The sequence below is a fragment of the Nannobrachium achirus genome (assembly GCF_963921795.1).
Source record: "Nannobrachium achirus genome assembly, chromosome: 2".
Lineage (NCBI taxonomy): Eukaryota > Metazoa > Chordata > Actinopteri > Myctophiformes > Myctophidae > Nannobrachium > Nannobrachium achirus.
The window spans coordinates 55,213,975-55,239,640 of NC_137811.1; the positions used below are offsets into that span (position 1 = coordinate 55,213,975).

Below are 25,666 nucleotides of genomic sequence, written 5' to 3' on the forward strand. Positions count from 1 at the left end.
GTCCAATATGTCATGGGACTACCGTCATAGACAGTAGCCATTGTTAATCCGGAGTCAATGGCTGACTGTCTGTACAGGAAGTGATGTCACATGACATACTTTTTATGCCCATATATGAGTCCTAACATGGAGATGTGGATAACACTATATATGGAGATGGAGATAGTCCAGTCCATCATGTCATATGGGACTACCGTCATAGAAAGTAGCCATTGTTAGGCCGGAGTCAATGGCTGTCTGTCTGACTGGCTGTACAGGAAGTGATGTCACATGACATGACATACTTTTTATATATATATATGTAAATATGGGGGCGTCTGTGTTAAAAACGTTTCGTTGTCAAGCTCAACGTTGGGCATTTGGACCTATACATGGAGAAATGGAGCGAATCTGTTTGGCCTAAACATGGAGATGTGGAGAACACTATATATGGAGAAAGTCTATTCCATCATGTCAGTGTGATGTCAGCGAGTTGTGACATCACTTCCTGATGTCACATGACATACTTTTTATATATATGTAAATATGGAGGCGTCTGTGTTAAGAACACAACCCATGTCCATGCCCACATGCTCCCATGTTCCAGGGGAGACTGCCGACGAACGCCGCCGCCGTATTCGCAGGGAACACAAGGAGGTGGCAACGGGGCGGCCAGATAAAGTTATTAGGCCTGGATCCAACTTTAAGTCGACGCACATGATTCCAGAAGTGTAGTGCTTATTCGCTCTTGTATCAAACCGGTACTCGAAACGTACTTAGAATTTAACATATTTTCTAAAGTAAATATGGGGGCTGCTGTGTTAAGAACGTTTCGTTGTCAAGCTCAACGTTGGGCATTTGGACCTATACATGGAGAAATGGAGCGAATCTGTTTGGCCTAAACATGGAGATGTGGATAACACTATATATGGAGATAGTCTAGTACATCATGTCATATGGGACTACCGTCATAGACGGTAGCCATTGTTAGGTCGGAGTCAATGGCTGTCTGTCTGACTGTCTGTACAGGAAGTGATGTCACATGACATACTTTTTATGCCCATATATGAGTCCTTCTGTACCACATCTCCATGTGGGCGATAGGGCCTTTCTGTGTGGAGTTTGCGTGTTCTCCCCGTGTCTCCTAGGGTTGATACCCTCACAAAAACATGAACAAACTCCCCCCAGAATGACAACAACTAGAATCGTCAGAGAAACGCTGTGGTTGGCCAGATTGTCAAGAATTGGCGCGACCTCGCCCTTTAGGGCGAGGTTGCATGTCACCCTGAGGTCGCATTCCACCCTCGGGTGTCTTACTAGTTAGCATTTATTTAAACTGCTGTTTGTGTTATGAGTGCATGCACACTGAGTGCGACAATAACGAGGTGATTAAGAGACACCAGTGTGTTTAGAAACAGGGTTAATTTGTGTGCTTTAATAGTATCATCAACCTGTACGAATAGAGGCATCACCAAAATAAAAGTTTGATGTGAAATAATCGCATATCGTTTATTCGCGCCACTCCTGGTGTGTAATGACCTTTAGCATGGCCGGTTGTGGTCTGCCTTCCGTCCTTAATGGGGAGCTTAATGGGGTGTAAAGGAGTCCCAACTCGGAAGTGTCACTCTCGCATCAGAGAGAAGACTGCACCCTCCACCCCACCCTCACCCCACCTCATTAATCTCCCCTGCCCACAGAACCGCCGTGAAAGTAGATAGACGTGGCCCGAAATAGACCCGGCAGCTAAAACTGAGGACCAATTTGATCGATACATTCTTTCAGTACAGAAGACGTCACACTTGGGAGCCGCTGCACATCGTTGAAATAAATTACTTTCCCCCAGGAAACACGCTTGGATTCATTAGACGTGGCCAAATGGATACACAGGGACGGGAATGCATTGCAAGCGTTGGTGGTGTGACACAGGGACGTATATGTTTACATCAACATTGATGGGAAGAGGACCTCAGGATCACAGGTCCTATGTCTGTTCCCACGACTCCCAGTCCTGCCAAAGCCTTACATTAATGGTTTATTTCTTGCATATTAATTTCACTCTGAAAGAGTACAATGGCAAATTAAAATAACACTTACTCTGTAACTGACCCAAACAAAATTGTTGAGATATGGTAATGGCAATTAGGCACAAAGGCAGTACTACCTGTATGTTGTTGATCATACTGTAGGTGCACAAACCTTCAACAAACATCAATCGGGGTTCAGGTCAATAGCACTCAATGACTGCAGGATTTAATGACATGCTTGAGTCATCCCATGGAATTACAAACCCAGAAGCAATTGGATTTAATAGTGGGCACTGGCTATTTTCCCTTCGGTGTTAACGTAATGCTCTCTCACACCCAGGATGATCTGAAGATTGGAGGATTGGGCCCAGAATCCACATCATTATGTGGGTCAGTGGCCACTTCACTTTGCTGGGACAATCTCCTTGGCCTTCTGAAATCTTCTACTACCCCTGTAATGACTCAGAAATTCTGTTTGACTTGTTTTCCTCACAAGGCAGCTTTTCAGTTGGTATTCTGTGTGCAGCTGGGTTGAGTTTGTAATCTCTTCTACGTTTCTGTGCTCACACGTTATGCTTTTTTCACCCTCCACCTAATGTCAATCTCTCTCTCCCTCCCTCTCTCTCTGTCTAGTTCTCTTTCTCGCTCTCTCACTCTTCAAGTCGGGAAATATTCCCCTGCCACGTTGCCAAGTTTTGAGTGCTGTGATAACAGAATGCCTGGCTGTGAGCATCAAAGAATGACTGTTTGTGGGAAAGGTTTATAGAGCCTCCGGCTCCTCATACCCATCTCCTGATATTGTATCACTACATTTTTGCGAGATAAGCCCCTGTTTTGTACATTCAGTCTATGACTAAGGGTTATCAAGATGCAGACGGAATAGTAGCGGACGGAATCGTATGCCCTTGGCTTTAAGTTAGCAGTTGGCATTTCACTGTGCCATATGCTGTACAGAACTTATTCCTTCTGATGTTTTTTGCCTTTCTTGTTCTTTGTAGGTCTTTTGCAGAGCTTCACCTCTTGGTTGCTGTTTATCATTTGTATGAATTACTGTTGATGCACCGGAGCGTAGAGCAGACATTGGCACGGAGGCAGAGTAGACGGGGCCTTGAGTGTGGCAAATGCCCTCATCCATCATCCCAATATAGAGCTCTCACTGGAGAACACCCAGCACTATTATGACCCTGCAGCAGGCAAACACCCAGGAATAGCAGATGAGAGAAAATGAGAGTGAAGTGGGAGTTAATTTGAGGTAGTTGTTTTTTGTGTGTGTGTTTGTGATTTCACATCGTTATGAAGTTGATTAAATCACTGCCACCTGTGGCTTTTAGTTTGAAGATGGTAATAGCTGTTAATGTGCTGCTAAAATTAACCAACAGACCATGAAAGAGATGTCTCAGCTTTTAGTTGGAGAAAACCTCTGTGTGAAGCGCACTGCAAAGGCTTGCTCAGTGGAGCGCAAATCTCTTAAGGTTTGTGTGGTCAGTGATAACTGACTAATTGCCACCATAGGAACAGTGGCAACCTAAGCTTTGAAATGCCACAACTTACTACAGTGTCTGTCTCTTTCTCTCTCACAAATTGTCGTTGGTGCTACATTTGTGTATGTTGTTGATTGATTGATTGATTTAATAATTAGTCAGCAAATATGTCAGTAAACGGCACAACACAAATCAGTCGTGTGTGTGTGTGTGTGTGTGTGTGTGTGTGTGTGTGTGTGTGTGTGTGTGTGTGTGTGTGTGTGTGTGTGTGTGTGTGTGTGTGTGTGTGTGTGTGTGTGTGTGTGTGTGTGTGTGTGTGTGTGTGTGTAATTCAATTCGACAATGAACATACAGTAGCATAACATATTTATACAATAATACCTTCCGTCAACAAATACAAACACTATATGTACAAAGGAGAGGGGAACTCTCACGCATTTCAATAATCTACTTGCATTCTTCACTCGCACCTTAGTCCCGCCTCCGAGTGAGGAGGTCAAGATTAGATGCAAGTCCGTAGGCGCTAAGCAGGTTGGACTGATACCCACATTCCTATACTCAATCCTGCTTGTTTCCTCCGTCCTCCAGATGTCATGTTGTATTATTGTCTCTGTAATGCAATTTCTTTTTTTTTAACATGCATTCTTCCACACCCATGCACAACAAACGGCATTATTTGTAAATAAAGATCAAACCATTTTATTTGTTGCTTCACTAGCTTTGACCGCTGTTACTCGGAAATGTATAAATGCACTTCAGTATCTCTTTCAGCTTAATGAAGTGACTGTTGTTGGCATGTCAGTTGTAATTGGCTAGAAGTAGATTGTGCGACTGCTCTCTTCGCATTCAATCCGACTTTTTCACCATTTCTCAGACGTTTGAATGCAGAGAATATGCACTGGGTATCCACGAGGATACTTTGAAGTACGCATGCGCCGATATCTCTCGCCTTGAATATTAGTCCCCTCAGGGGAATCGAACCCAAACCGTGGGTTTGTTGCATCCGTGCTCTACTGACTGAGCTAATGAACGGATGAAATGACTCCTTTTTTGTGCATTTATCTATGACGTGGATATCTATGACGTGGATAGTGGGGTAGATGTTGATAGTGAGGGACTGAATATTTACTATTCTGTCCATAACGGCACATAACTCGGTAACGCGGCTGAGTGGGATTGGGCGCCGTTCGCACCGTTCGTCGCGGCAACTCGGCTCGCTAGCGCTCGCCTCGGTGGCGACTCACGGGGCTCATCGGCGCCCAATACCGCGCCGCTCCGTCAGGGTCAGTGGCGTGGAGCGTTACACTGGGGAACAGAGCACACTTGGCATCTGGTTCGAGGCTGGGAGTCACCTCAGGTTTTATTTTTGCGCTCCTCTGAGGTTGACCACTAGATGTCGACATTTTACTACTAATATCTCTGCATTGGTGAGTTATTGGATACTGAATATCCAAGTATCCTGGATACTTTCTGCATTGAAGAGTCTGAAAGCACGTGAATATTTCGCATTAAGTGCGTTGATATCATTAGAAGCAGGTGCTGATTGGCTGGTTCCACTCTATAGCCTTGACATGTATCCCATAGCCTGTACTGTTTTATTTTTGATTGATTGAAGAGTTTATTAGCAGTTTGCAATAGAAAAAAGTACAGTTTTATGACAGCACAAATCACTGGTACAGGGTCAACTAAAATGAGATCCTAGTACAGGTAAGCTTTACGGCTTATTTACACAGGAACCACTTAATGTATCTCATATAACATTGAAAGACAGACGAATAGAACATAGTACTTTACATAGGATAACATCAATTGCAAAAGCAGAAAAATGGGGAGAAAGAAAGGAGGGGGGGGTGGAAACATGGGGGCTTAGTCTATTTACAAGTCTCGAGTAGCAGCCGCCTGAAGGTGACTTTTCATACCAATTGGTGGAATGGTGGTCCGAAATTGGTTCGGACCACCATTCCACTCAAAATAACATACAGTAGTTGTCAATGACAGATTTGAAAGACAGTCTAGCTGCTGACGCAACACAAAGGTGAAAACCATTTAATATCTTCGCCTGGCAGTGATAAGTAGATAACACTTCTACATACAGACAAGTCTGTATGTCGATTTCAACAACCTCCCCTTTTCTGTCTGTTCTCCACAGGTGGCGTACTTGAGGCTGTGAGACTTCAGAGGTCAGCAGATCCATCCTACATTCCCAGTCCCATCCACAGAGAAAGGGACGTGCTGGCCATTGGGAAAAGCGGGACAACTCCCGAACGGCCGGTTCATTCCCGGGAAAAGATTAAAAATAAAATGTCGGCCTTCGTTCCATTTTGGGGGCTGGGCGGCCAACAAAGTAAATCGTCACTGTCGGGCAGAAACCTTGTATCTCCAAGTTTCAAATGTGTAAATTTCTTTGCAAAGCAAAGCCCTGCTTCATCATACAAGGCGGTCGCACAAAAGTAGTGAAAACAGCAGATCTACAAGCACACAACGCCTCGCACCGCGTCCGTGTGCGTGCGTGCGCATGGGTGTTTGTTAGGGATGCACAACCTATCGATATTTTGGTGTAGTCGCAGGCTAAAAACTAAAATAATCTTTGTCAAGTGAGTATATGATTGAATTTGTGCTCATTCAAAGACCGGGATGAAGGGCTGAAAACCTTTTTTGTAGCTAGTTTTTTTTTTTTTTTTTTTTTTTTTTTTTCTGCGTGGAAATGGGGGAATAATTCAATTCAATTCAAACTTTATTACAGACACACAGGGGGTCCATAGAGTAAATACAGTCAACAACATTTAAAAACAAAACAAAAACAATAAATAACAAAAACAAAATGAACAAAGTAACGGATCAGCATTGGCTATTGTCCAAATAGTTTTTTTTTTAAGTATCATATTTGCCCAGAATTTCAAAATCGGTCTACTGTGTGTGCATTTCAACTAATGAAGAAGCAGGTGTATTTACTGTATGTTCAGCCGGGTTGGTTTTCTGAAGATGTTTGATTTCATGCCTCTGCCATTGAACAAACATGACCACATTTGTTCTGGAGTTCGTTTGTGGTGAGTGCTGATTTGTGAGGCACTCACGCTGTGTCCCCATGGTACAGCATTGTGACCTTCACATGAATGTGATTACAGCAGGAGATGGGTGGTTGTCCCCCTACAGTATATGTCCGTTTAGGAATCTAATGGTATTTATGTCACCCTCTTTCATAGAATGGGAACACACAGGACATATTATTACGATTCAAACAGTTGTGAAGTTCTCCCCTATTTCCCTTATTTCAAAAACATTCATACACAAACAAGGCGGCCTTTATATTTTGTTATGTACTCTAACCCAAACAAAAAGAGCCCCACACTCACCTCCCCAGACGCCAAGAGTAATACTGCCTGATATCACCCATGATGACACTGATCATCCACAGAATGTAACTTACTTTATCCTGTCAGAAAGGAGAAAAAAGCATTCAAAATCCTCAAGTTTATCTTTTCAGTATAAAATCTAATTATTTCTAAGAGTAGAGTTTCTGTCATCTCATTGAGCCAAGGCTTGTAAAGGCATTGTGAAAGCAGAGCTTTAATTTCAGACATCATTACCTTCCTTTTTTACATTTAAAAGCACAACAAATGCAGGTGAGTAAGGGCTCAGACAAGCTAGTACTGACTTAAATATGAACTGTATGAAATGAATATACACAGCCTTAGGCAAATTAACTATATCAAGAGTTTAAAAAGGCAATTGTTTTCATATGGCCCACAGAGATTGAGGAGCCAAGCTTCATGATATTCGCCCTGAGCAGTCGTCTCGTTCGTTTATACCTGCCTGGCTGCCTGTGCCTGTGGGATTATATGTTTTCACCCCTTGTCCATTTGTAAAAAAAAAAAAAAAAAAAAATCCCAAATGGATGGGCGGATTTTCATGAAACATAGTTGCCTTGGATAGGCTGCCCTGAAGAGATGATTAACTTTTGGGTCAGAAAGTCAAAGCTACAAATCAATGCCAATTGAGACTGTATGGGTTGATTATCATGAAACGTGTTATAAAATATGTGTAGGGTGCAGGATGTAGATATCAATGTGTTAATCGAAAATGTCAAAGGCTGCAATCAGGGTCAAAATTACATTATCGATCATATCTGGTGGAAATTGCATATCTTTACAATTGCATATTGTAGCGTTGGCAGAATGATGCACTCTAGTGAGTGCAATCTTTCTCATTTATATTGATCTGTAGTTCAGTGTAGAGCTGAATCTAAATTTCTATTTTATGGCAAGGCTTTCCATTTTCATAGGTTATCTCGGACCAGCAAAACAGTATAATGCCTTACTGTATACTGTACATGCTCTTAGATTGAGGTGGGGATTTTTTTTTTACCTATCCATGCCTGGATCTGCTGAATACTGAAGTGGCAATTATACCATCATAAAATACAAAGAAGCATTGTGCCCACCGACGCAGCAAAGCAGAGTGAATTGGCTAATTAAACTCATCCAGGTCTCTATTTCTTCTCTGCCCTCTTTCCACAAGTGCAAATGAAGCAAGCCCATGTGTGTTGCCTGATGCTTTTTTTATTTTTATTTTCTTGGCCCCAGGAAGACTAGCTGACTTTAGGGTGACAGCTAATGGGGATTTGTTTTAATGCATTAAAAAAACACCTTGTTAAAATAAGGATTCGATTGCTCTATGTTCTGAATATTGTATTGATGTATTACCTGCATATTGTAAATCGCGCTGAATTAAGAGCGTCTGCTAAATGCCTAAATTGTAATGTATTCGTTGCTAGACTGTTTAGTAACAACTGTGTCCCAATCTCTCCACCGCTTTGATAAAGAAAACATTACCAGTTTTGTACAGGATAAACAAGTGCAATTGGAAATGATGACACAAAGAAATGAGCAGACAAAATTGAAACTGGAACACTATACATTGGAGCTGATGAATGGGTGCTCTCTCCTTGGATGAAATTGGCAACTCACCTGAAAATATATTTTTCTGTGCAGCAGTGTGTTCCTCTGCATGTGTTATGTCAAACTCCTCACTGTCGGGTGAAAAGAAACAGCTGAAGACTCCTTGTGTTTGGAGGAGATGTGACGTTATCTACTACAGCACTTTTTGTTTTGTTTTCCTATATTAAAAAAAAGAAAAAAATCAAACCAAGTTTGAAGTGTGTGTGTGTGTGTGTGTGTGTGTGTGTGTGTGTGTGTGTGTGTGTGTGTGTGTGTGTGTGTGTGTGTGTGTGTGTGTGTGTGTGTGTGTGTGTGTGTGTGTGTGTGTGTGTGTGTGTGTGTGTGTGTGTGTGCGACACATTAGTGTAGGTCTTTGCCTACACTAATGGGTCTGACTGTTTTCGTATTTAGAGACACAGCGATGTGTGAGATTACACATGGCCATGTTGGAATGTGAGAGGTCCTTTGATGGAGGTAAAGCCATAAAGCTAGGCTGATCTTTTGAGAGTAAATGAGGCATAAGATTGAGTTTCCCATTTTAGTCACTCTGGCCTAATGATTGATCTGTGCCAAAGAATCTTCAAGTCATTCTACCAAAATACAATCCTGGAATCTTTTCGATTTTCTCATTAGAGTTCACTATCTAATGAGATTGTAAAGACTTGTGGTCTTTACCACATTAAGAACAACCCCGCACTCCAACCCTTCTATCCAATTAATCTTTTTGTCCAATCCAAGTGTGATCCTGTCATTTAGCCCAGGGGTCTTCAACAGGCGGTCTGGGACGCCTAGGGGGTCCTCAGAGTTACTACAGGGTGTCCTCCAAATCTTTGTGTGATAGAAACTTTATTTTTTTCTACACTAACCACTTGAACCTATAGTATCCCTATTCTGTGTGGAACATTAGCCAAGAATAGCCGATCTACAAGCTCACAACGCCTCGCAGATCGGCTATTTAGTAGGGGAGCCTATGTATCAGATTCTGTTGGCCGTAATTTTGGAATGTAAATTTTTGGAGACATGTATATCTTGATTCTTGGGGTTCTCAGAATGCCAAAAAAACATGTCTCCAATTTTTCTTTTTGGGTTTAGCTGGTGTAATTAGCATAATTAGTCAATTAATTGCCCAAAACAGGAAATGGCAATAACTTTGCTTCTAGGTAACTTATAAAGGTGATCTAAGAGTCTAAGTCGATGTTTGTGAGGTCCAGAAATTAATCTGTTACCATTTTGAAGTCATACAAACTTTCCTAATTAGCATAATTAGCATAAATTATGCAACAACGAGGTGAAAATAAGCAAATTGCTTATTTTTTTCAGTTTTAGTCAACTTTGAAAGCTTCTCACAGACTTTAAGATGTAAGTTTACAAATCATCAATTATCATCATCCTATAAATAAATCATGCAACCCTGTATCTGTGTAATAATTACGTAATAATCACACCAAAACCAGAAAGCTATATTTCTTTGCTTCAAGTTAATTAATAAACATGATCTTACAGACAGTGTAAGTCTGTTTGCAAGACTAGAAAATATTCTCTTTCCATAACTAGGATATCTAACCTTCCCTTATTAGCTTAATTTGCATATATATCCTTCATATAAAATAAAGAACAATATGAGAAATGGTCACAGAATTATCAGATTGTTTATTCTCAGAAAATATTGTAAACACATTTAAATAGAAGGGGCTCCATCTTTTTGTCGTCAACACCAATTCCCAACACCAATGCCTTGCTTACATACAACACACCTATTCATCTGCCCCACACATGCACATCTCAGAGCAGTTAAAACATTAAGATCGACAAGAACAATGTGACACGCACTGGGATTTCTTGCAGCCACATTTGATCAGTTGGGTATTATGGGTAATGGTGGCTGGAGCTGGGGGTTCCCGTGTTGTGACTGGCACCAGTTGTTCTCCCTCAGCCTCCATCCATATTCAGTTACTGGTGGTATCTGTGGGTTATGTACGTGGTCCTGACTCCTCATACCATATTGCCTTGTAATGGGAACGGGCAATGGCTTGATGTAATGCTCCTTGTGTAGGTGGCAGCTTATCGGCTTCTAATTGGTTCTTTGTGAATAACCTCCACCTGAGCTCACCAACATCCACAAGATTTGTACCGGGCTTGTGCAGCTGGCAAACAAATGTTTCAACCTTTTTTTCTGTGTCAGAACTGAGCTTTTTTGTAATACCTAGAGTAGCAAATGCAAATGGGAAAGCCATCATGGATCAAGACATGTTCCCAGTGGGCTGACCACTTCATAGCCACACTGGACAGGAACATAGTGAGACTCATGTAGTATTTGACCGCTATGGCATTGCATCTTCACTGAAGGATGCCACATGTAAGCGACACCAGGGTGGCAAGCCCCCTACCACTTATGATGTGGAAGACAACACACCGATAGGGAAGGTGTCAGAAAAACTATTCTTGTCAGGTATCCACACCAAAGATGAGCTGATTGTCTATCTTGCTAAGAAAGCCCTCCAACTCTTCCAGGGAAAACCCAACATTATCATAATCAAGGCAAGATGTCCACTCAAACTCTATTGATGTACAGTAAAACATACCAGGGTATGAAAACTTACCAGGGTTCCATGCCATCATGGAACTGACCAGACAGGCCATTTTGTTGGCAAGGGAAAGTTAACCTGTTGGCAAGCTCTAAACCGGTGTCCTGTGGAGGTGGTATTTGCATTTGATACTCTAGGCACTACAAAAAAGCTCAGTTCTGACGCAGAAAAAAAATAAATAATAAGATTTAAGCATTTGTTTGCAAGCTGTACGAGCCCGGTACAAATCTTGTGGATGTTGGTGAGCTCAGGTGGAGGTTATTCACAAAGAAACAATTGGAAGCCGAGAAGCTGCCACCTACACAAGGAGCATTACATCAAGCCATTGCCCGTGCCCATTACCAGGCAATGGTATGGTATGAGGAGTCAGGACCACGTACATAACCCACAGATACCACCAGTAACTGAATATGGATGGAGGCTGAGGGAGAACAACTGGTGCCAGTCACAACACGGGAACCCCCAGCTCCAGCCACCATTACCCATAATACCCAACTGATCAAATGTGGCTGCAAGAAATCCCAGTGCGTGTCACATTGTTCTTGTCGATCTTAACGTTTTAACTGCTCTGAGATGTGCATGTGTGGGGCAGATGAATATGTGTGTTGTAATGTAAGCAAGGCACATCTGTTGGGAATTGGTGATGATGACGATGGAGACCCTTCTATTTAAATGTGTTTTCACAACTTTCTGTAAATATTAGAATAAACAATCTGATAAATCTGTGACCATTTCTCATATATATATATATATATATATATATATATATATATATATATATATATATATATATATATATATATATATATATCCATCCATCCATCCATCCATCTTCAACCGCTTATCCGGAATCGGGTCACGGATATATATATATATATATATATATATATATATATATATATATATATATATATATATATACATGCAAATTATGCTAATAAGGAAAGGTTAAATATCCTAGTTATGGATAGAGAATATTTTCTAGACATGCAAACAGACTTACACTGTCTGTAAGATCATGTTTATTAATTAGCTTAAAGCAAAGAAATATAGATATTTCTGGTTTCGGTGTGATTATTACATAATTATTACACAGACAAAGTGTTGCATGATTTATTTATAGGATGATGATAATTGATGACTTGCAAACATACATCTTAGAGTCTGTGAGAAGCTTTCAAAGTTGACTAAAACTTAAAAAATGCAGCAATTTGCTTATTTCCACCTCATTTTTGCATAATTTATGCAATTTATGCTAATCAGGAAAGGTTGTATGACTTCACAATGGTAACAGATGAATTTCTTGACCTCACAAACATGGACTTAGACTCTTAGATCACCTTTATAAGTTACCTAGAAGCAAGGTTATTGCCATTTCCTGTTTTGGACAATTAATTGTCTAATTATGCTAATTACACATGCTAAACCCCAAAAGAAAAATTGGAGACATGTTTTTTTGGCATTCTGAGAACCCCAAGAATCAAGATGTACATGTCTCCAAAAATTAACATTCCAAAATTACGGAAATACATAGGCTCCTCTACTAATTCTTGGCAAAGAGGTTTGGTGTAGAGTGAAAAGAAGTCGTTCAATGTCTAAAAATACACATTAAACCAACAACCCACACTGATGATATTGCTGTCAAACAAGTCTACGCTGTCTCAGAAATCTATGAAAAGGTTTAATCTGCAACAAAATCTTACACAATATGTAGTGGGGGTCCCTGCTTCATCTCTCTCTCAGCTAAGGGGTCCTTGACCCCTGATTTAGCCTATTCTTAGTCTTTCCCCCTCTCACTAGCTCTTCCCCAACACCCCATACATTTGACAATATCTCTAATTCACAGCAGCCAGTCCCTGTGCACGATTTCCTTTTTAAGAATAATTAATAAGACATGTGTCTTGTGTTCTGAGTCAATCACATTCAAGGCAGGGCAGACATAGGCAGTGCTGTGAGGAGCAGTGGTGGAAAAAGTAGACTACTCGACTGTTTCACTGGAGTAAAAGTATCAATACTGCAATGTCGAAACACTTAAGTATAGGTCCGGGTAAGCAAAATTAATACAATTTGTAAAAGTACAAAAGTATTGGCATCAAAATATACTTAAAATACCAAAAGTAAAAGTACTCATAATGCAGAATGTCCCATTTCACAAGTTATATGTCTAAAATGTATAAAGATCTTTTTGAAAATAGTAAAACTACAAATTCACAACCCTTCGCATCGCTACGTTTTGTGAGCCTGTAGATAGGCTATTTTCACATTTGGAAATGGCCAAAGTAAAAAATCTACAAAGTAACTAGTAACTAAAAGGTTTTCAATTAATTGTAGTGGAGTAAGTAGGCTACAGTATTTTCCTCTGCGACGTAGACACAATTTGAACTGCTCCAGTAAAAAATCACACTTGTGTGAACTGAGCGGTGGAGGCTGCGTGTGTGTGTGTGTGTGTGTGTGTGCGTGCGTGCGTGCGTGTGTGTGAATGTGAGTCTGAACAACAGCGCCCCTCCCTTAAAGGGGGCGTGACACCGGCCGAAATTTAACATTATGATACAGTAAGTCACGTGGTGTTTCTTCAAACGGTCTGAAAAGGAGGCGGGGCCGTATCAGTTAGTAGTGAATGTATACTTCGTCCGTCGTGCGGTGCCGCGCAATGTATACTTCGTCCGTTGTGCGGTGCCTCGCAATGTATACTTCGTCCGTACTGCCGTGCCGCGCACAACGTGATGTTGTTGTTAGCGTGTAGCAGCGCCGCACCGCAAGGCTATTTTGGAGAGCTATTGTGTGTGGCTACACACACACAGAGTGTATGAGCCACGGACCTCAGTCCTCCGAGACAGCAGGACATATGTCTGCTAAAAGGGCTCAAAGCTGCCGAGGAGAAGGAGATCGCTGGACGCTCGTTCTAAGCTGTCCCGGCCGCGTGATATTGAAACGTAACGGCATTGCGGCTAGCGGAAGACACAGCAGGGTATGGCCGACAAAACCGTCCCTTAGACGGGGAGAACTGAGAAGCGTGTTGACCCTTGTAACGAATCTCTGACACCTTTTTTGAAAAAGACATGTACTTTTTTACCATTTTATAGCGAATGGTGTATAATTTTTACCCCTAGAACTGATAGTTTTAAAGTTGGTTTAGAAAGTCGGAAACATGCCTCGGACAGCTTTTTTTGGGGCAGTTTCAAAAGATAATGATATGGATACTCGACTCCGCGAGTCTCCGCCCCTCCCCCCATTAGCCCAATCAAATTAATGTATTGCCGTTACTGTACAGAAAGTACTACTTTCAGTACAGTAACTACAATAAATTAATTTGATTGGGTAATTTAACATGGGGGTACATGACATCATTAAAAAAATTGGCTAATTTGATAGCCATAATTAGCTGTTTTGGCCATGTCATGCCCACTTTAACATATGTGGTAAGAAAAGGTACTGCAGGCTACATACAGACACGGACGGATGCATACATACCCACACACACGGCCGCGTATAGGAGACGGTGTGACCACCGCTCAAAAAATACCTGAAAATGTAAGTAGATAACTTGAGTACTTAACACCACTGGTGAGGATTAAGCTGAGTGGGTGTCCAACTGTCCATGCAAAGCAGTGTAATGCCGTGCTGACGACTCTGCACTGTCCAAGTTGCATACTAATAGGGTGAGAAATTAGTATCAGAATCTATTTAGAAATTGCACATACTTGATAATGATGTCTGTATCTTGAAATGTTGATATGAAGCCTATTCTTGGGTCCCGAATGCCTGGTTTACAGAAATGTTCTGCAGAATGTGTCAGCACCACTGCCATAAACATAGTGTTGTTAGTAGGAATAAACTAGAGATGTTACCGATCAATCGGCAATGGATCGGATCGGGCCGATCAAAGCATGATCGGCGATAATCGGTGGTTTAGATCAAAAGGTAAATTCACCGATCCGATCGGATCGGTGCATCTGATCAACCAGCCGTTCAGTATGCCCACTTGAGGCCATTTTGGGGTATTGATTTCCACAGTGCTGAAGGAATAATTAGTTACTGCTATGATAATAAATACATAGTAATGCTGGTAAATAACTATAAGGCACATATATAAATGAATTCATGAGTGAATGAATGAAATAAAGTTAAAACATTAACATTTAGAGAAAATATAAATAATAACTTGATCGGATCGGTGATTGATCGGGATCGGGTGATCAAACTTTTGTGATCGGTGCTCGGTGATCGGTTCCAAAAAACCTGATCGGACCATCCCTAGAATAAACCAGTATATTATAATAACTATGGAATGAACACAGAAGCACCCGGGAGGAAGTAGACTAAGAAAGGGGTGGAGCCTGTTGTTACACACAAAGAAGTAGGTGGTGCCACCATTATTCATGTCTAAAGAGCTCCAGATCCACATGGGAACGCAAGGCTTCATGCGGATCTTGGACAAAGAAGCCTGTGATGACGTCAGTCACTTACTTGGTCTACTAGAGGTGTGCACAATGCACATGTAATTTGGAGCTGAACATCCAGTGGTTTATCCCCGGACAAACACACATACTGTAGACAGACAGACAGACAGACAGACAGACAGATACAGTAGGCACACACAGACCTTCTTGTAGATGGCTAGCCTCCTGCAGATCCTCACGTCATAAAAAAATCAAACCAAGTTTGAAGTGAGCAGTTCATGTCTGTCTGAGTGTGTGTGTGTGTGTGTGTGTGTGTGTGTGTGTGTGTGTGTGTGTGTGTGTGTGTGTCTCAACAGCGCCACTTGGTCCTCCTACAAAGTTAAATCCTACAAAGTTACAGACAGACGCATAGGAGAAAGTGTGACCACCGCTCAAAAATAGTGTACACCGGCACCCTCTTTCCCCAATCGCCTAGTCTACTACCAGGGCTATGGTGCATATCAGGGGATCCCTCGGGGGTTCATTAGTTTGCCCATTGATCTCTGTGATCTTCAGTCACAATCTTTTAGCAAATGATGATGCCATGCCTGTAATCAAGATCCGGCATTCCTTCATCCAGCCCTAGGGTACAATGGACAGCTCAGCTGCAACAGTAGGTACAAGGCATTCTCCGGAAAACAATTCAGGAATTCATAATATATGAGACAAGCATAGTGACACCCCAGAAAACAGCTTACTCTCCAGCTTGTATGTATGTGTGTGACATTGTTATTGCACATGCTCTAATTACATCCCCAAGAATCCTTTTTCCAACCGTGTTGCTGATCTGTGGAATATACAAAAGAGATGTTTTCAAGCAAGTGCAAGTTCAAGCATGTTTTGGCCCATGACTGAGCTGACAGCCTGCTGTGCACGCTCCAGGGAACCTCTGCATAAAGGATGTCTAGAAAGATGTAGGAATTGGGGGATGATAAAGACGGGGCAATCTGTTCCAACTCATGGCTAAGACAAATGGTTCAATTTGCACAGTCCCATGTCCAGGGGTGTCACAAGGGGGGGGGGGGGGGGGGGGGGGGAGTGGGACTGAGTTACTAGGGCACAAATGTGGACGGGTCCTAACTATTTCATACTTTAGCTATTGAAAAATAGCAGATCTACAAGCTCACAGTGCGAAATTGTAGATCTGCTATTTTTGAAATGTGTGCAAATCTTTAAATATGTATTTTTTAAGTGAACATTTGTAACTCAAATTTTGCTTCTGAGGGGGTACCTGAGACTAAAAATGTTGAGATGGTGGTCCGTGGCCAAATACATATCATTTCGGGGGTCCTTCACATGAAAAGGTTTGAGCACCACTGACATGGGTTTTTCAAAAAACCTTAGAAGGATTTGGAATATTCAAAGACTTTTTCACGATTTTTGAAAAATAGCTGATCTAGTGAGCTTGTAGGCATATCTGCTATTTTTCAATATTTAAAGCTTGTCAGTAGCGGTATTGCTTTTTTCGGCCGGAGTCGCCGCGGACCCCCGCGGCCGTCGCGAGCACCTCCGCCTCGCCGATACGATTCCGTAGAGCCGTCTCCCATCATTTTTAGACCAGGATTGAGGGAGTAGCAGGCAAGATTCCTTCACCAATGTAAACACAGTTGCTGAGGGAAGCTACTTCCTTTAGAGACAGCAAGACTCGCTGTGATTGGCCGGTGGTGTATGATCGGCGCTGTGATTGGCCGGTAGTGTATCATGTGGGAGATGACATCATTTTGCCGGGAAATTCTCCCCCCCTCACAACTCATAGAAAACATATAAAGAGAAGGCTTCAGAAGCTGAAAATAACAGAGTGGGGGTTCTAAAACTTTAGCGATTTAACAGTTAGGACAATTTTAAGATTTGTTTTATAAAAAAAGTTACATGGTATAACTTTAAAGAAGCACAAAATAATGCGTCTAAATTGTTTAAACCCCCTCCCCTATGAAGAACATTCAGTGAATCCTTGTACACAGGGTCCAGAATTTGGTGCGACACCCCTGCCCATGTGTCTTCCATGTGCCTTGTGGGTGCAATGGAATAGCTGTGCTGCATGTGGCTGTGTGCAGCCATTTAGGATATCTGTGGAAAAATATAAACATAATATGATCCTGCCTTGTGCGGGGCAGAAGTCATGCTATATTATAAAAATATATCATGTTTTTTCACAAAGGTCCAATTCTTGTGGAAGAAAGAAAAACGTGTGTGTGTGTGTGTGTGTGTGTGTGTGTGTGTGTGTGTGTGTCTGTCATTGGTTTTCAGCTGATTATTGCCTAGGGTGAAGGTCTTAATGTTTGTGGGGGAGACATGCCCCCAGGACACCATGGCAATGGCAATATATATCCTTCATATAATTGGCTTAGTGTGCATGTGCGTGCGTGCAAACAAATGTCATTATGTGTGTTACGGTATGCATGCACACTTTTACTTATACTTACTATAGTGTCTTGTGGCTTTTGTCCAGACGTGCCCACCGCCACTGTCTGGTTTTTCAGAATGTTCCCTATGCTCTTCACATTACTCTCATTCTCGGAGGCATAAAACATTTATTGAGTTATGGAATCATCACTGGGACACAACAAAGACCATAAGTCTCCCACTCCAGAGAGCCGAGGCAGTTTCCTTCCAGTCGAGGCTATTGTCTTATTTCCCTTCTTATCAGAGAGCTCTTGCACTGCTCTGTCAGTAGGCCCATGCCTTTTCTGAGCTTGAATTTATTTTCTTTGTTGCTGTTGTGGTGTTTTTAGTTTTGATCGCATGGCTGTCTGGTGTTAAACGAGGCAGTTCAAGCAGCACAGAGTGTATGCTGTATGCTGAAGGTATTCCCATGCTGCTGCTAGATCTTGACACTTATATTTTTTCTTCTCTAATGGTGTCTGCGACAGTTAGGAAATGATTCACTCCCGAATAGACAAAGATTATATGTGCTGTACAGAATGAGGAACATGAATCATGTGCCATGATATGCAATTATTATTTTTCTATTCAGTTGTCATCGTCCATAAAGGGATGAGAAGATTTTCACTACTGATGTTTTTTTTTGCTCATTAACATACTGAAGCTTTTGGCTGTGCCTGTCATCTTCAAGCCTCTTCACTTACACTGCACTAGGCTACCGGCATCTCCGACAGAATTATTAAACCGGGGAGGGTTCAACTTATCTCTGTCTCGGCATGCTGCCAGTCTCGTCTTCAACAGTTATCACATACAGAGTTACAGCAAGCCCCAGACGGGGGCTGAAACATTACTCTGTGTCAAGTCAGAGAGCCTGCTGCTGGCAACAGCTACGAAGGACACATTATATAGGCTAGATGAAAACTCTTCACACACTGCTAAGAAGTCACAGCTGATCTCGACAAAGATATGAATATTTTACTTGCATGTGTGTGAGAATTAATGAACATTTTACTTTCTCCTTTATAATATCACTAAACCACTATCATTGGTGGCATCAGCTGTTTCACCTGTTTCAATTGAAACAGGCCCACCCCTCCCAGAGGGGCTACGACTAAGAATTGAAAAACTCACCCACTTTGGCCCACTACTGTATATAGTTATTTAATTCAAAGACACAGCTTTTAAGCTAACAGCAGGCTTTAAATGCAGTTTTAACCACTAAGCAAATAAAGAATGTTTAGTGTGGTTGCCAGTAGGGCAACCAGACTATTGCTCTAGCCCATTGTTCATAGTATTCCGTATACACAATCTGATGTCATCAGTGATGTCATCAGTGATATCATTGATTCTGAGTTCAATGGGGGAGAATTGCAAGTGTGGTGTTAGTGAGGAGTCCAGTGATATCATCGGTGATGTAATCAGTGATGTCACTGATTCTGACTGGTGTAGTTAGTGTGGTTGAGTTCTATGGGGGAGTGGTGGGGTTCTGGCTATCCAGGCAATAAATAGGCAACCACACTTGCCATTTCCAATTGCATCTTATCTTTCTAGTTAGTGTGGTTGCCCAAAGGGCAACACACTGTAGTTCTGGGGAAACTGGGATAGGGAATCAACAGTGAATCAATTGGAGTGGGAATCAATGGGAGTGAGAATCAATAGAGAATCAATGGGAGTGGGAATCAATAGGGAATCAATGGGAGTGGGAATCAATAGGGAATCAATGGGAGTGGGAATCAATAGGGAATCAATTGGTCGAGCTTCACATGACAGTTAGCTTGCTGCAGAATATAGTCACGTCGGCAACCACACTTGCAATTTCCAATTGCATCTTTCTAGTTGTATTTTATTTATTTTTTATTATAATCACACTAAATTATAAAACATTATTGCGACCATCTGGTCGCAAGTTACTATGAAAAGCTCCACCGACTGTGTGTCTGTCAGTCAGTCAGTCTGTCTGTCTGTCCGTCATGTCACGTCACACTTTTGCCCCTATCTCTGCCACCGTTGGCCCTATCAATGCCAAACTTTGCACACACATTTCTTGGATGGCAAATCACAACCTCTGCCCCTGATTCCTCACATGGCCCTCTTCTAGCGCCACCATCAGGCAGATTTTTGCAAAACACATTTTTGGACACTGCTCCTACAGATTTTGCCCTAAAATCACACAACGCGGTATCTATCTATCTATCATTCTATATATCAATCAATCAAATGTGTCCCAGCACGGCTAGTCATTGTCATTCTATTTGAAAGCTGGGAATCATAGCTACAAAATGATATATTGGTTGTGGAGATTGACCCAACAGTTTTGAAGATATGGCTTGTAGAATGATGCCATGCTGAAATACTACTTTTGAGATATTCAAGTTCTAAATACATTTCTAACCTGCAATGACCTGCATGATCTCTCACATTAATTAAAAAAAGTCTTATTTACATGCAGAGTTAAGCTCTGGCGTTTAAGTGAAATGATATTCAAGTTCTAAATACATTTCTAACCTGCAATGACCTGCATGATCTCTCACATTAATAAAAAAAAAGTCTTATTTACATGCAGAGTTAAGTTCTGGCGTTTAAGTGAAATGTAGCCTGATATTTATGAAATGCTTTTGTGGCTTTATCACATTTTAGTGAAAAAAAAAGAAAAAAGTAATTTCAGCTGTGGCCTAAAGTAGTGGCTTCCGAAATGACTGCCCCTGTGTCACACTCAGTCACAAATGGTGACATCATAATATCAAGGCATATTTAAGGCTGCATACAGGTATTTATCCAATGTATCTGAGAGACGTGAGCGGCCCGAGATCGGATGGGTAAGGATGAGTAAGGATCCCATTGGGATGAGTAAGGATCTAGTTTAAATAAAAGTACAGTATGTTATCTTCATTATTTATTTACCAAGTTCCGCCACGACAGTACAAAGGCAGGGCCCTTGAGGTGCAATTGAGGTGCGGAAAAAAACATCTGGGAGTGGTGTTAGCTGGAGTATTGGCTGAGCTTCACATGACAGTTAGCACGCTGCAGAATATTGTCACGAGTGAGCCCACACTGTTTCGTAGGAACAGTATTTCGAGTTTCACTTGCTCTGGTCCATAGCGTTAGGAGAAGTCCTTCTAACGCTATGGACCAGAGCTAATTTCACTTCTAACACTATCAACGGTGTCAGCAAATGCAAACTAGTAAATTCTCAGTCTAAAGAAAATACACACAATTATTATTACTGTCGGACCTCCAGTCCAACAGTGCATGATAAACAACTAAAATAATAAGGGCTAGAGTTAACAGTCTCTAAAATAATAAGGGCTAGAGTTAACACAGTCTCTCAAAGCATCCTGGGAGGTATAGTCCAGTTCAATATGTCCAAACATGAATGGTCCGTTCCATTTTTGGGGGCTTATGAAAACTATATATTTTTGGAAACTTCAGAGTATAGCAAATCAGAAAATCAATGATTCCATTTGCAAAATCCCTAAGGGAACTTTTGACAGCTGCTGAAAGTTTCTGTCTCATTCACTTACTATATACACTATAATAAAAAGGGAAAAAATACCCCCCAAAACTCTGCTATAAGTAGCATGTGAGGGGTTTAACACTAAACAAGGCTCTAACTCATTCTCCTGCTATACCATCAACATGTGGAACGCCCTTCCACAAGCCTTAAAGGAGAGCAAATCCCTAGCCTCCTTCAAAATTGGTATGAAAAGTCACCTTCAGACAGCTGCTACCCATGACTTGTAAATAGACTAAGCCCCCATGCTCCCCCCCCCCCTTTTCTTTTTTTCTGCCTTTGTATTTGATGTTATGCTTTTGAAACTGATATTATCCTAGATAAAGTACTATGTTCTATCCGTCTGTCTTTCAATGTTATATGAGATACTTAAAGTGTGGTTCCTGTGGAAATAAGCCTCGGCTTTCTAGGATCTCCTTTTAGTTGACCTTGTATCATGAAACTGTACTTTTTTCTATTGCAAAATTCTAATAAATTCTTCAATCAATCAATCAATCAATCAATCAATCAGTCAGTCAAACTAGTTTTTTTTTAATGATTCTGAATCCAATGCAATCATTTGTTTTGCACAAAAAAACATTCTTTGGGCTAAAAACGGCCCGACAAAACTATGGTTTAGTTATGAGTCATCACTTTTCACAGTTTCTTGGGGGCTGTTTTTATCCCAAGGAATGTTTTCCATGCAAAACAAATGCTTTCAATGGATCCAGAATCATTAAAAACCCCTAGTTTGACCCCATCACATGCTACTTAAAGCAGATTCTTTGGGGGTACTTTTTCCCTTTATAGTATAGTGTATAGTAAGTGATGAGATACAAACTTTCAGCAGCTGTCAAAAGTTCCCCTACAGATTTTGCAAATGGAATCATGGATTTTCCGATTTGCTATACTCTGAAGTCTTCAAAAATATATAGTTTTCATAAACCCCCAAAAATGTTAACGAAATTACTCAAGCGACTTGACTAGTATGGAGGCAGGTCTGGGACCTTACAATCGGAGCTGTCCATGGTTCTGAAAATGCACCATGTAAATACGCTATTATGGATGCAAACCAATTTGAATCCATGATTTTTCTTTTCTCTTTAGTTTTTCCCCTCTAACAGAGAGGTTGTCACTGGCCTCTAAACGTAATGTGCCTCTGTCCCTCAGCACTGTTATCATTGCACTGGATCATTGTTGATGATGATGAGATATCTGAATGTTTAGTTTGGCTCGTGGGCACCACATGGAGGAAACAACCACTTTCCACTGCAGATGTCAGGTTGTCTTTGTACAGGCTTAGTCACAAAAAACAGGGTTTGTTCATATTTCTCGTTCTTGGGGCTCTTCTCATGAGCTTTATAGTCTTAAGTAGTTCATGTATGAAGTTCAATGTCTTTAAAGATAATTTCCATTGTCATAGGACAACTACAGTAGTACATCATCTTAATGGATGTTAACAGAGGGCTTGAGTGAGTGTCCTATTTTTCTTTTCCTTTTAGTCATGTTTTCCCTCAGAACAAAGATACATTTTAAGACTTTCTCCCAGTGTACTGTGGTGAATGTGTCCTGCCATGCACTAGTAACAATGCCCCACAGACATCATTGCAGAGTTTGCTTTCTGTTACTGTGATGTACAGTAGGCCTAGAGCTTATCTGACTATAAGAATGTATATGAAATCAGCATACATTGGTGTCACGGGGGAGAGAGACGGAATATAAGGTAACAAATCAGGCTAGGAATAAAGAAAAGTAGAAGTGTCAGCTGAATACTTCAGGGTAAACAATTTGTTCTAAAGGAGCATGTTTGTGTGTTAGTCCCTATGAATATATATCTTACAAATGTTTTTTCTGCAGTTCCAATGTACTGATGCTAGAACTCCAGAGCTAGTTCCTCAGTAGCTTATGAGTTGAGTGTCAGATCGGTTATTGTAACACCTTCCATAGATAACAGTGTCTGCACAGGTTCTCACAAAGGATATGTGACAGAATAGGGCAATCTATAATTCTGAACACAAGTCTGCACTATACTACTTTGGATGATATGCTCTGAGCTACCAGGTAGTGTGATGAGCAGAGTCCTGGATCATAATTAGAAGGACCTGTAGGTTGACAAATGCCTAAACACAGGGCTAGCTGTCAAATCAAGTCTTTGTTCACGTTTTTCCCCACATTGTTAAGAGGATTTTCATTTGTGAGAGACCATTTTAAGTTAACCCTCCTTGGCCTGCAGTTAATTTATGATCCAGTCAATTGCAGGAATTTGCTTTCTCAGAATGGATTCCAATTGAATTCCAGTGCCTCAAGAATCTGCATTGTGTACACATAACAAACTTTGCTTGCACGTTGACATAAAATATATTATGTGACTGAGGGCATGAGAGTGGCCTAAATGAGCTTTTATCTTTATTATCTGCCCTGGGCTCATGTACAGCAGCGTAACTGGAGAGAACCTAATTGGCCAAAGCGTTGGCTTGTGGATGGTAATAGAGGTATCGCAAAGTACTATCTGATATCTGCATATGGAGCTCATGTTACTCAGCACTTGAAGAATATTGCATTTCATCTGTCAGGCATGGGGGATGGAGGGGGCTGTCGTTGCTTGTATCTGAAGCCTATTTCATTATTCTCCATCTCTGCTGCCAGACTACTGGCATGAGCGCTCATCTCATTTCATAGAGAGAATAGGGAATGACAAGATGGAGAGCAAGGGGCGGAACGATGCACTTGACAACTCGGGGCAGAGATTGTAACCAGAGCATTGTGATTGTAAGTATTTCCACAACCTCTTCAGTTGGCCTTCAGATAAGGTCATTCATATTTACTTAACATATCTCTCACACACAGGGCTACACTTAGTGGGTTTGTAGATCTGCTTTTTTCTGTGGCTTCTATGCCCAGGATGAGTGCTGATAGGCGGGCAGGATTAGCAAGGAGAGTTGGTCATACTGGTTGTTCCAAAACTACCATGTGGGGTGCATGAGCGTGTGTTTGCCTAACGGGGGTCCTCCAAGTTGGACTGGATCACTGAGTAGGCCTGTTGGACCTATAGGTGGACCCACAGGTGGGTCACGGTTTTCATCATTACTTAAGCCTCAATAACTGCCCCCCCCCCCCCCCCCCCCCCCCGCCCGCCCGCCATCAAGGTCACATCAATTTAATAAGTAATTACTAATTACTTGACATTCATTAATTATTAATGAAACTTCACGCTGACACTTTTTATATTGCAATTGACTTATATGGGCAGCCCCACGGGCAAAACAGCTACTCGGTCTACTGGGCACATTTTAGCATTAGATCAGATCAGATCATATTTGGGCACAAATAACAAAAAAATGCTTGACCATCACCTCCCTCTGCTACTCTCTCTGTGGTGTAACTGCCACTTTCAAGCTTATTTGATATTATCGGAACTATATAAGTGATTAGTCTTCCTATAGCTTCAAAATGTCTCTAACGTAACATAAAGCTTTCTAGCCTACGGTCTAGCACTAGCTCTAAAAGAGGTAATATGCTTTTCAATAATCCAATGATAGGCCCGGGCTGCCGGTTTGGTGGTCTACAGGCACCCTAGGCTGCAATGCCAGCCTGACAGAGTGTCATGGTTTCGAATCCCGACGACCTAGGCTGCGTGTCACTCCCTATCTCTCACCCCATTTCCTGTCAGTCTACAGTGCTAAAATAAAGTAAAGTGTCTGTCTGTATCTGTGTTTTGCAGAGAGGGTGCATTTCCTGAGAGTGTGGGTTTGTGGGTTTTTGTGTGTGAGAGAGAGGGTCAACCTTTGGCATTCATTTCAGCATATGTAATAAAATGTGTTTAGCAAAAATTGGCCTCCTGGTGATGTGAAAAACTTGGGCAGCTGTTCTGACTCTTGCCTCCAGGGATTTGGGGGTGGGGGGAGGCACAGTTTCAGGACGATCGGTCCAACAGTGCTGGAAATTCGCAACCAAATGCAACTCTAGCTAGTTGTCGAAGTGTCTATGAGCAAGACAATTAACCCTAACTGCTCCACCCCGAAGGTTCCTTATAACCATCTGAGCAGCCATCAGCTGGGTGAAGCTGAAACTGAATTTATTAATAAGGTCTACACACACATTTTCACCGGGAGTAACGTATGCAGCACAGCCCACAAGGAAAGTATAGAAGGAAGGGAAACACGTGATGCCAGGGATGCACCATGACCAGGTGCATGACCGGCCATGACACCTCACCATGGGTGCCAAAACTCCCACACCGGATGTGCGATGAATCTGGGCAGTCGGTAATAGGTATAGTTTCAGGTGGGAGGTCATCTGGCTACAATGTCTCTTCAAGGGCTGCTGAGCATTCTAATTCAGATAAGAGA

The 25,666-nt window shown here is 41.7% G+C and overlaps 1 protein-coding gene across 1 annotated transcript in view; it reads left to right on the top strand.

Annotated features, from left to right (window-relative positions):
* Positions 1 to 8,576, top strand: part of ube3d (ubiquitin protein ligase E3D) — a 33,903-nt gene extending 25,327 nt beyond the window's left edge. Inside the window, exon 10 of the mRNA XM_080754232.1 lies at positions 5,634 to 8,576. Within this exon, the coding sequence (XP_080610358.1) occupies positions 5,634 to 5,654 (21 nt within the window). The 3' untranslated portion in view covers positions 5,655 to 8,576. The remainder of the gene's footprint in view (positions 1 to 5,633) is intronic.
* The last annotated feature ends 17,090 nt before the right edge of the window (positions 8,577 to 25,666 follow it).